This window comes from Amia ocellicauda, chromosome 17 (assembly GCF_036373705.1).
Source record: "Amia ocellicauda isolate fAmiCal2 chromosome 17, fAmiCal2.hap1, whole genome shotgun sequence".
Lineage (NCBI taxonomy): Eukaryota > Metazoa > Chordata > Actinopteri > Amiiformes > Amiidae > Amia > Amia ocellicauda.
Window position 1 is genome coordinate 9,336,935 of NC_089866.1, and position 12,844 is coordinate 9,349,778.

At 44.2% G+C, this 12,844-nt stretch overlaps 1 protein-coding gene across 1 annotated transcript; it reads left to right on the forward strand.

The window, feature by feature from the left end:
* Nucleotides 1–1,831: 1,831 nt before the first annotated feature.
* LOC136713023 (uncharacterized protein C16orf96 homolog) lies at nt 1,832–12,168 on the forward strand. The gene is made up of 14 exons (XM_066689915.1): nt 1,832–2,233; nt 4,269–4,373; nt 5,153–5,233; nt 5,330–5,416; nt 5,669–5,819; nt 6,527–6,612; nt 7,303–7,413; nt 7,533–7,598; nt 7,775–7,936; nt 8,128–8,246; nt 8,962–9,024; nt 9,346–9,429; nt 10,118–10,277; nt 12,040–12,168. The coding sequence occupies exons 1-14, from the start codon at nt 1,832–1,834 to the stop codon at nt 12,166–12,168; spliced, it is 1,806 nt and encodes a 601-aa protein (XP_066546012.1).
* Nucleotides 12,169–12,844: the final 676 nt, after the last annotated feature.

Sequence of the window (12,844 nt, forward strand, 5' to 3'; positions counted from 1 at the left end):
AAATCTAAAATAACAATGAACAACATGAAAATAATTAAAAAATAATAATTGTGCTTTGTCTTTTGGTATTCAAATATTCACAGCTGCAGTTCAAAATAGGACATATAAACGTGAACATTCAAATTATATGCTTTACGTTTTTATTTTATTTAATATAATACATTTAGAATCATATTTTACTTGTTTATGTTATTAATTGTACGTTTCAGATATGCATAGCTATGGTAACAGTGTACGTCATATAATACTAATTTAGTAATGCAGAAACGTTATGGTGCAACCCACACATTCATAACAACTCTTTAACAACTCACACAACTCTTTGTGACGAGGACGAAAATAATGGAAAATAAGGATATCAATACATCATATAGTTTTAATCTGGAAAGTTATACACTTTCTGAGTTAGACAAAATGAATGAGTGACGGATCTTCACAATCCATAGAGGAGGTCAATGTCTAGTCTATATACTCTCCATGTTGTATGTCATACAGTGCATTGCACACTCAAGGCTTTTTCTACAAATTCAGGATTCACACGATTGTTCCCTTAAAGGCTATAAACCTGCATACAAGCCATCAAATTAATGAACAATGATGTTCCTGACCTCACACGCCCTTTCAGTCCAGCCAACAACAGATCAATGAGTTCTCAAAAGCCTGTCCCTCACCCTAAATCTCTGGCAGGAGAGTTGTACTGCAGTTGTCTCATTAGCCATCTTAACTGGACACCATTTCCTGAAACCTCTTTTTAACTCTTTAGATCAGGTCTCTCAGACTCCGCTCCTGGAGGGCAGTAGTGTCACCTGGTTTTCATTCCAGCTGGAGTTCTAAATAACTTAAATAACCTTGTTGTTGTTGTTTTAAACTAATTAAACATATCTGATATTATTTTAAGGTCTAACACTAATCCGGAATAGTTTTCCGAATTAAATGATATTGTGATTCACAATGCACTGCCTGTAACATAAATTGCAGCCTGTAGAGAAGTATTAAATTCATCCAGTTAATCAGACCAATTCAGTAACTGGGAACCTGACTGGAACAACAGCCAGAAGGCACTGGGGTCCTCCAGGAACTGAGTTTGAGTGCCTTGCTTTAGATTGCTGCTTCACTGTCTGTTTTGATAACAGGATTTACTGGAAAGGGTTTGTGGCAAAATATTGATCTCTGAGTGTGTCCTGTGGTCAGAAAAACAAAGAGGCAGAATATTTTCATAGCAAAATAGGTTGCACTCTCAATATACTGTGCTTAGAAATTAACCAATACCTGTACTTAATGAACTCAGAAATCCGATAAGTATTGTCAGTTATTATCAATATACCACAGCTACCTCTGTTACTGTTACAGCAACTCCTCCTACTTTTGTAGCTTCTAATAACTAGCAGCCGTTTACATTTAAATAGATTAATTTAGATTCAGAGAGCAATTTCCCAATCATTTTCACTGCATCCACTTCATAATAAGAAACCAATTGCAAAACAATCACTCTGGCCCTGCGCTTCAACGGCAGGCGCTGTGGATGTCCTCGTGGTAATCATTTGTAATGTCTCTCCTCTGCAATTGCAGGCAAGGGATTACACACAAGAGCCATTGCCTAGCAACCCTGAGAAACTCTGCTCGATTGCAGCGAGCGGGGTCGGCGTGAGCGTGTGTTTTATGGCTGTGTTACTGGAGAGAGCTGTGCAGGCCAATGGCTGGGGCTGGTGGGGGGTGGTTGTGGGGGGGAGGTGGGGGGTTGTGATGTCTCACCTGAGTCAGGTGAAGCATGTTCTATCAATCTGCTTCATTCGTGCCGAGGAGAAGCAAGGTGCTTACATCTCTGGAAGCCATGTCTGTTTCAGTCACTTTGATGGAGCTGGTGGACTTGGCCCTAGGCTGCCCCGACCCGGGTTCTGTGAACTTCACTGTCCTGCGCTCTCTCCTGCAGGGCATGCTGGAGGAGCTGGGGATTGGCGCGGTGAAGAGGGACCTGCCAGAGATACAGGGGACCCTGACAGGGAGAGAGCTGCCCAGAAGTGCCCAAACCCCAGGCATAGAAGGGCTAGCTGTCCATCGACTGGCACAGAGGGTGGCCAAACTAGAGCAGCACCTGGAGCTCCTCAACCAGCTGCCCTCTACGGAAGCCCTCCTGCACCAAACTTCACCAGGGGCCACTCAGTCCATGAGCGATGTGTGGCAGCTACTGCAGCTGCGCAGGAGAACCGAGGCCAATGAGGATGGAGTTGCCAAGGTAACAGGGACCATTTCTTTTATTGATGGAACCCAGTTCAGTTCCCCTTCCTGCCAGCCTGACAAGTGGTTGAAAAAAGAGATGATTTTCAAACAAGCAGGATCAAATGTAGGCATCTTGCTATAGTGTATTGGTTTGGGCACAAGATAAGAATTGAAATGTTCTTGCTGATACATATGTGGTATGACCTAAATGATTGTTTTGTGCGATTCAACCTATACATGCAGGAATAAGCCATGCAGGAAACATGTTTTGAAGATAAATAGTTTTGTATATATTATTTTAAATTGAATTAGCATTATCCTGATTAATGCAAATAATTACATACTTGGCAGAAATTTAACAAATCCAATTGAAGCACCCAGAGTAAAAGCTAGCACAGTATTCACTTCTGTATTGTGGTTCTTGAATATTATATGCACAGTTTGCCATAGTCGCCTGCTTTATTCCCAGATTAATTGAATAACAGCTAAATCAATTTGGAAATAATGCAGTCTACATTAACTTAAAGGAGGAAATGTGTGGTTAATGTTGTAGGGGGCTTTGCTGTGGAGCTCTTTGCAGAGAGATCTTAATGAACAAGGTAAAAAGGGCATTAATAGCCGAGGATACCAGCAGCTCGGCGGAAGATATCCCACAATTGTCCCGACACACTTCTTGTTAGCTTTTAAGTTATTGCATCACTCTTAACTGGAGCCAATAAGTCTTCTGATAAAACTGTCTGTTATCTTTTGGCAAGAAGGGATTCTGAATCTGAATGATGTTTGGGAGTTGAAAACAACAGCTAATGTGAGGAAAATCTTGATTATTGAAAATAAAAGTTTTAGACCCCTGCTGGTTAATTTGAAACGATCAATTTTCTTAAAACCCTCATAATGTTTTTAAAGCACACTTCATTATGTGTCTTCAGTAATCCAACGCTAGGGGAAAAGACTCATTTTGGAAGCAAATTGTTGTCCATTGATGTCCCCAAGCTGGTGTTTTGTACCGCACAGCGGCAGCACACTGGCTGAGAGTGTTTGGCATGGCTGCAGCTCCCTCTTCAATTACATTCTGCACAAAAGCTCATGCACAGGTACACAAGCAGGTCAATAAGAACATTTAACTGGGAAAATCACAGTAATGGACTTTCCAGTTATGATTAAGGTGTAATGGAACAAAACGGACATCCCCTGAATATTTCACACAGAGACATATTCATAATAATTCATGTTCTCATTGGGCTAAGTTTACATGTTATTTTTCTAATGAAGAAAGAAACCCAAAGAAATGGGGAAGTCTAATTAAAATGTATCAAAGTGCAAATTGAAGTCAACAAAAGTAAGGGGGCTGCTTCTTTGTTTCCTATCTTGTAGTATTGGGTGTCTGTTTTTTATCTTTAGAGAAAGGGTGGTAAAACAAGTAGGACGGTTTTATGAATATGAACCACAGAGATCTATACGGGGGACGCTGAAAGAAATTAAAATTCATTTGAGAGGCTGCTGAGTTGTGCTATGGCAACAGAAGTGACAGTGGTGTAGTTACTTATGACACTCTGGAGGGGGTCAGCGCTACTCTGCTGCAATTTTAAAGCACTGAGGTTAAGAGCTTTAATGGAAGACAAGTTCCGACAAGTAGATGACTGCAGGGAGAAGCACTAGCTACAGATTTGTTTTTTAATAGATATATATATCCCTGTACACTCTGGTACCACCAGGGTCTATTACATCTAAGACAGTCCAGTAAATCAGTGATCACAAAACATACACACTGTAAGCGCTTCTCAGTGTATTACACCATGTACAATAAGAATGGAAATGCAGTCTTAATTTTTATTAATTCTTATTATTTATAACGATTATTCTTTGTTTGCAGAAGTTGTGGAACATCTTGAAGGGGGAAAATTCAGTTTAATATTTGTTTTCCAGATTAAGCATCTTTTACAGTTTGGCCAGGCACTATACTGTGAGCTAGTAAACACGTAACCAATGTTCTCGTGTGTGCGTGTGCATGTGTACTGTGAGGAGCCGGGCTGACATTGGTTTTCGTCCTACAGGCCATGTCTGTGTTGGGAGACCTGCTGGGGGAGGTGAGGAGTCTGAGGGACAGCCAAGACAGGGTCCTGACAGAGCTGGAGGAGCTCAGAGCCGAACTGCAGACTGTAAGACAACGACACACTAACATTCATGTCTCTTAAACACAAGTGCTGCTGGAGACTTTAGAGTAACACAAATGGCCTTGAACCATGGACCTCTTGGTGCCCAGCCCTTCACTTCACTTCGCTGGGCTGTCTAGCCTTCCAATATAGCTGTTGCTAATTAGTCTCTGTTGCTACAGCACCTCCCAAAACTCCATAAAAACTCCAGCTCAGCCCTGCTGGCTTTATTAATGAGCTCCTAAGCACAGGACCACACGCAACTGCATTACTCTACAGCTGCCCGGGAGGTCTGAAGCCTCCTGCTGCAATAATGAATAACTTGGTAGAAAATGTGGCCACATCCCACTTGCAGCATAGGTCACTTATTCAGGTGAATCTGCCTTATTGCACAGATTCATTATCAGTATTACTCATGCCAGGGTGACTTCGGGTGGAAGATTTCCCTTGCTTCTGTGCCCAGCCAGAATCCTCAATGAAAAGCCCGGAGTAAAGATTAAATCAGCAAAGGTGGCCTTCCATGGCCCTGTGTGCTGCCTTTCCACTTGTAATCAAAAAACATGGCATCTATGTCAGCCAGTCTTGTCTTCACCGAGTAGCTGACTTAAGCAATCATGGCAGCAGTGATGAAGATATTGTCTTGATATTGTGTGACAATATCAAACAAATATAAAAACACTTGTCATTTTTATATTTTAGTACACTGTTATAGCTAATGATATTAATTCTTATGGTTTGTCACTGCCCAAAATGACTAAATGTGCTGTACTGGGGTCTATTTCCAGGTCAGTCTCCAGGAGGTACAAGACACAGTGAGGGCGCAAGAGGAACAGAGCGAGAAGATGAAGCAGGCAGAGGAGTCCCTGGTGAGTTTCCCTTCAGTCCTTTCTCCAGTCTCCCACATTGCTTGCTGTGACTCCCCGAACATCACGCCTGTTTCTCTCCCTGTTTCGTTTGCTCAGAGGTCCCTCTGCGCAGACCTGGCCTCCTTCCCCCGCCCCGAGGAGCTACTGCAGTGGAGACACATCGAGGAGGCCCTCTCATCACAGGTATTAAACTGTTGGTATTGTAAGGTATCATTTTACTGGCCAAAAGATAAATGGTAAATTTGCAGTGTTGTCTTTTTGTCAATTAAAGATTCCAAAGCTTTCAAATCGGAGTTTCAGTGAGTTCTATATTGCAGGGGATAGATAGCTTAATATGTCGGATACCAACATTGGATTGGTCAATTGGAGATATTGATGACCTAGGATTTCTAGCCTTCCTTACATACACATCTGTGTTTATTTCTGCCATGACAGAGTGACACCGAGATGGGTCCCACTGAGGGTAGTGACCGGGCCGGGGCTCGGCTCCTGCAAGTCCTGGGGGGGCTGCCCGCAGAGCAGCAGGTGCTGGGGGAGGAGCTGAGGAGCCTGAAGGAGCAGCTGGGACAGCACAGAGAGGAGATGGGTGAGGTGCTGCCCAGAGACAATAGGAGATTTAATTCTTCACGTGAAAAGAAATACATCACTAAAAATTGACTTCAGTGACTGCTGCATGAAACACAATATTGGTTAAGTTAAGTTAATATATGACTAAGTGGTATGTACAGCAGTGTTTCCTCAGGGGATCTTCTGTTAGTTTATGAATCCATCTCCAAAATCTCAATCTGATTTATGAACCATTAATAAGAGCAGAAAGGACTTCAAACTCAGTTGTATGGGATGATTTCTTAATTTAATTCGATTTTATTATTAATATGTACCTAAATATTTTGGAGACTTGAAATAGCTCACTCGTACATAAAATATCGGTTTTCTGAAATGGGGGGGACATGCATCTTGTGTTCTTAGCGTGAGTCATGGGCACAGTTCATGCATCACTGTTCAGTGTTAGTGCCATTCTGCTAGCAGAAGCTTGGCATATGATATCAGTGCAATCTTCAACCTTCGAACTCTGTGCTCAGCTGCTGTGATTATAAATGGGACTTTCTGTCCTCTAGGCATTGGCTGGAAACAAACCAACTGCATGAGTGAGAATCATCCAGCTCATTAGCTTACCAACCCTGTGGCCTTCAGATTCTTTGGCTGAGGACTGTTCATCTTGCTTGGTTCACTGCTCACCGTGCCCCTACTTTCATGCACTTGATCAATTGTTTGTCCATTTGATATCCACAGCAAGCAAGGGGGTCCCTGATAATCTGCTGGCAAGCCTAAACTGGATGGAGGAAGATTTACGGGTTTTGAAAATGAAGAGTGATGAGGTAAATAAGAACAAACTCCATCCAATTACAAGCAGACCTAGAGTGAAAACAAAGTGAGTCACCGTAGATGTACTATTCCTACTGACTGGCCCATTCCTGCCCCAGATCCTGTCCTAGTCTCTTACACGGAGCTATGATTTCTCATGCTATGATAGATTTTCAGGTGCTTTCCGCCCAGGCTCTGCTAACATCCTGTTTCTTTATTGATTTGTTTGTATGACAACTCGGCCTATGCATTTCTTTCTGGAAATGTTGTGTAAGGTTTTGGTTTGGTTATGTTTTGGTTTTGACATAAATTACGCGAAACATTACAAACAATCATTAAGTAAAGAAATATTTTACCTTACCCACATGGTGTCGTTAATGTTCTCTGATTGTTGTAATGTCTGCACATTTAATTGGCCCATCTCTGCAACTTCAATACCAAAGAAGCACAATTGTATACAGGATATTTTTGTTCAAACTTTTTGCTTCCATTTGAATGAAACATTTTACACTGTATCTTGTTATAAAAAAAGAGACTCTTCGATGTAGTTATATACATGTTATTTGACAAATTCCTGTGTTGCCACAATATCATATTGTTATATATTCACTTTATTGCAATGCTGCCACAACATTCAGTGAGCTAAGACCCCATGCTGTTGTGATTAAAGGGAATATCATAAAATGTCATGAGTTTTCTTGCAGGAACAACACGCTTTGGAGGCCTGCCAGATCAAGCTCCAGGACTTTCAGGCCCAGTCCGAGAAACTGAGCACCACAACCGAGCAGCTTCTGTGCCACTGGAGAGACATACAGGTGAAGCGATTGGGTAGTCAAAGCCCACTGTTGGACTGTGGATTCAGTCTTAGATTGCTTTGATGTTAGTGTGGGCAGTTTATTGATGTGATGTGTGTGTGTGTGCTGTTTCTGTGCAGGACAGGGTGACCACCTTGGAGCAAGAAAGGGATGACTACAAGAGGTTGGGGTCAGGGAACAGTGAGGTAACAGCAGCTCTGTTGGACAGGGTGGTGTGGGTGGATGGGCATGGGTGCATAGCTCTGATTATTAAGTCCACCCAGGGCTTTAATTGCAATGCTACATAGGTGTAAATCAATAGAAAGGCAGTGGGGTTTTGTGCTCTCCTTCTTCCTCTCTTTCTCTGTGTCTCTCTCTGCAGGCTGCATCCGAGGGACAGCAGGACACGGTCAGTCAGTCTCAGCTCAGTGCAGTCAGTCAGCAGCTGAGCACCATGCTGCAGGACCTGCTGGACCGGATCTCCACCCAGGACCGCGACTGGCAGGGGATCCTGGACAAGCTCCTCAAGGACATGGACAGCAAGGTGGGTGTCCAGACTTAGAGACTAGTCTTTTTGTTTTTTCATATTTGTATGCTTTCTTACATGCTCAGATTTCCACACTAACAAAAACTGCAAAATTCTTTGGTACATAAAATGAACCCTGATGAACTGAAACAGTATGCAATCCTCTGCCCGGCTAAGCGAGGTGTCTTGCTCCCCCTTGTGGCCCTCAGTTGGACCGCATGGAGCTGGCCCCGCTGCGCTCGGAGCTGGAGGCCGGCTGGCGCACAGTGAAGCAGAGGCTGAGGGAGGCCCCGGCCTTCGACACCGACACGCCTGCTGGCTTCCGAAAGTGAGTCCCTGCCATTTATACCTTCATCAAAATCGTGACATAGTTTGAATTTTTTCGATCTAATAAGTGATATCAGTACATATTGTGGTGACACAAGTTTTAGCTGCATTTCAGCTCTTTTAATATGTCGGTCGGTTATTACTATAAGCACCATTACATACCGCATGGAAGCAGGCGATTTCGTATTTTTAATCCTGTTGTAACAGCGCAAAAACGAGGAAAGTTGGAGGTCTGCACTTGCACGACGTTACTTGCAAAACGTTAAATTTGTCAAGGTTTGCTTTTTGACATCTTGCAGGTTTTTTTTTTATATATATAAAATATATTGTTTTTGATATGAAAATTATTAAAAGTAGTTTATTTTGAATTTATGGTAAGTGGGTGTTAACCTTTATTTACATATACAATTTTAACCCCTTTAATAATTAAATAATAATAATGAAATGTACGATAATTGCATCAGTGCAGTGGTGGACCGCTTGAAGTCTTGCGATAAAAATGGGGCAACAAGCTCCTCAGTTGAACCCTTCAGTATGTATGCTGGTATATATTATCTCCTTTTAAAAATAATAATAAATCTGAAATACTGTATTATTCTGGTTGCCTGCAATGAATTGGTGTCAGTTTATTTTTCCAGCACTAGCCAGAGTTTGCCTGGGAATCTCTGATAGAGAGACCAGGCTGCTGTGTAAGTGACTGTCCTGTGTGACCTTAGGCAGCTCTTTGAGAAGGTGAACTGCCTCTCCTGTGACAGACCTGCAAGGATGTTGAAGGGAATGTGAGTTTAGCCATTTGCTCACCTATCTGTCTCTGTTTATTTTTCTCCATCTTTCTTTCTGTCTTGTCTTCTCCTCTTCTGTATTGATGAGGATGGTAGTTGTATCCATACAATTAAGTCATGAGTTCAATTAAGAACAATATAAAAAACACCGGATATTTGCAAGACCTTGGGGATCTAACTTTGGCCAACCCTGATCAATGTGTATCAGTTTTACTTGTGACTCTCTTTGCTTTCGAATGTATATAACTATGTACAGTTTGTGCATTTGGTTTTATTTCAGTTTTTCATACCCCAATTCTCCCTTGTGTTCGTTTACAGACACATGGTGACGGTACCCTGCCGGCCTCAGCGTCCCGTCAGCGCCGGGCATCCTGGCTCCCCCTGGCACAGCTGGTACTATCGGTGAGGATACAAAGCCATGCTGCGCTACGCCTTCTCTGATGTCTCGCTTCATTACAGCACTCTCACCGATGTTACCCAGAGATCTTGACACCCCAGTGCCGTCCACTGTGGGTCTTGTTCTTGACCTAGACCCACCCCCAGCATGTGTGAAGGTATCTCTGTGTGTGTGGGTGTATTCATCCTTTCCCAGTGTTCTCCCCCTCACATCGCCTCACATCGCCTGCAGAGACTCGGATGTAAGTTGGCAAGTCTGCCAGCCGTTGGCCCTCACTGTAATCTGTTGGCGTCCTGTCAACAGCTCTGCCAGGATGCAGCACAGATCGGCGCAGCACTAGAATATTAACTAGCAGACAAACAGCCCAGTGGCCCATCCCGTAGGGCTTTACCAGGCTGCGCTGTGGGACTCGAAGCAAAAGCTGCCCCTTTTATTCAAGCTTTGCGCATGTCTTACAAAGTAGACCTAGAAACACCCCAGTGCTGCACTATGAGGCAGATCTCCAGGCCATTAACACAATTACTCCTAAATCACATCCATCTGTCCATATATATCTTCTTCCTTCTGTAAGATCACATGGGATGCCAAATAATACTCTTTGCTCTCAGCATATAGGTGATTAATATGTAATCTAGAGTTGACATTCTGACCAATGAGTACATGTGACTAGTCTATCTGTCCCTGGCGTTTCAGGCGCTGGCCCGACTGCCATCCGTCCAGGGTCTCTCGCTCCTGTGGTGGTGTCCACACTATGGGGGGAGTTGGTGTGAGGCGCCCCCCCCAGCCCCCTCTGCCACAGGGCCTCAGCACCCTGTATGCCAACACAGACCCTGCCCTTCAGCCCTACAGGAAGGTGAGTCACAAGGGAGGGTGGGGGGTCCGTCTCAAACAGAGGAAGTGTAGCTAGTAGTCTTTCATTGCCCAGCTGCCACACACACCTGACCTGTACAGGCACTTTTCTGTTATAATTAATTGGTGTATCAACACTACTGACAGAAGGACAATTTTGAGCATGTCAGTCTTATTAAACATTCACAGAGCTATCCCCGAACAACAACAACAACAAAAAAATGTACCACTCAATGCCTGATATTCACAGATATGTGATAACTGTACCCACCTGGATTTAGGAGGATTACAATTTTTCAACTAATCTAAAGTCTTTCTGAGGGCAGGTGTGCTGGCTCAGTTCTCTAAAAGGCAGTGTCACGCAATACCACCAGCAATAATGTGCGTTTTGATCTCTCGGCTGGTCTCTGTTTTCCGATCCATGACGGGATCGTCTTCCCTCCTTCGTCTATCTCCCCTTCAGATCGGCGCTCAGGAAAGTAGGTCTGTGATGAGGGTGAAGGACAAACTGTGTTGATCACTGCTGTTATTCTCCCAAGTAACTGCAGACAGCCGGGGCATTAATATTGCAGAGCACCCCCTCTGTGGGGCTCCCTGTTGCTGGCTGCTACTCATCTGTGACTAACCAGCTTTTGTACAATATCCTGTGAAATGTCGCTCTTGCCACACTGGCTGATGTCTTATTAATGTGCCCGACTAAAAGCAGAGTGCGGGGCAGGCCTGGATCTGTGCTCGGGGAGGGGGATCTAATGATACGGCGGAGGGACAGACTCTGACTCACACATTCGTCTGGCAGCTGTCACAGCCACGCTTCACCCTGCAGGAGGCATGGAGACACTAATGGATCCATTTCCAAAAGACTCACTTTAATGTGTCATCATTTATAATACTGCCCTGCATCTCTCTTTGCAAAGGCCTGCTATAACCCAGTCTCTTATGGCAGGATGGCCTGAAATGGCCCCAAATCCTGATATGAATGTACCACAGTCTCTAAGATCTTTCTCGGATTACAATGCGTGGGCAGTGAAAGAATTGCAGTATTTTCTCTTCTGGAGATGATCAGCAAACCTATTGGTGAACGCATTAGTAATGGGGAAATTATTTAATCCACACATGAAACCACTTCCAAAATGGTTGTGTTTTCAGTATGTTTGGCAGAATGAAAATCGAGGGAAAAGCCTCAGAGGACATAACCTGGGACCTGTATCCAATTCATTGTCCCTCCTGGAGCACTAAAGCTGTTTACATAAGCAGCCAGGATCTTCTCCATGTGGTGGCACACATTACCAGGTGGCGGTGATGGTGTGAAAGAACGTTCTGACACGACTGCACCGTGGGCGTGTTAAGTCACTGAGCGTCGCTCAGGAACACAACGAGCTCCATCTACATAGCTCAACACTCAGCTACGTGAGAGCACTGAGCCACTGTTAAGATGGGGGACTAATAATTCTTGTGCTTTCATATTTTAGAAGTTACAGTTGATTAAATGTTCCAAGGTGAGGGTCTTGCTGATTTTGAATTCCTAAAATCAGAAATGTGAACAAAGTCGACCATCCTGACCATAGTTTTCCAGCAGGCCTTACCGGGCCAGCTGTACCAGCAAGAACAAGTGCTGCCGTCCAGTCCATCGTCCATCCCCATCCACTCCCTCTGCTCACTGCTGCTTTCATTCACAAAGACCAGCACTAAGCCAGCTTTTAGACTGATTCTGTTACTGAGCTGCTAAGTGACTAAAAGCACCCTGTATCTCCTTATCTCTGCTCCAGGAGGAGGTGGACATCATTGGTACAAATGGTGTCCTGTACCGCGGCCGTCTGGAGCTCCACCTGCCCACGCTGCCCGCCCACGGCCACAGGGACAGGACCCCCAGGGGCGAGTCTGTCACAGCTGATTGAGACCTGGGAATGTGCTTGTGGGAGGGTTGGCCACGACAGGAACACATGGCGCCGCTGAAGACGAGAACTCGCCACCTGAGCTGAATCACAGCAACATTCTGTCAGACATGTCCCACACTCTCCATCTGTACATAGCAGTACTGGGCTGTTTGAGAGACAGTTCTGTACTAAGTGCTGCGATCTTCACTGCGGTCTTCACTTAATTGGCGTGATTTACAGCCCCCTGTTCACCATTAAACATGCATTGATTTACGAGTTTTTGTCATTGTTCCATTTGTTTTTTTGTTCAGCGGAGTCGTGTGACTGGGCTGATAGGCCTTACCCGTCATTTCTCACCACATGTCCCTGACAAACAGTCCAATCAGAGGTGAGCTGCCCTGTCACTTCAGTCCGCCCAGCCTACTTATAACTCTGCTTCTGAGACATGGGAAAGTGGAAGTGATTAATATTAGAGGTTCTGGCAGGTCCAGAATGATCTAGAGAATGGGAGCGGGAGGGGGGAACTGTAAATCAATTAATTCAGAAACCGTGGTGGAATGAAATTAGCGCAGTGGTTTGGTACAAGTTAGGGTAGATATTTTTAGCAGGCTGCAGGGGAACTTGGAGGGCTTCAGTTTGCTTTTTATAAGGAAGAGGATTGTCTGGTTCCTCAGGTTGGACAAAGGCCCGTGTTCTG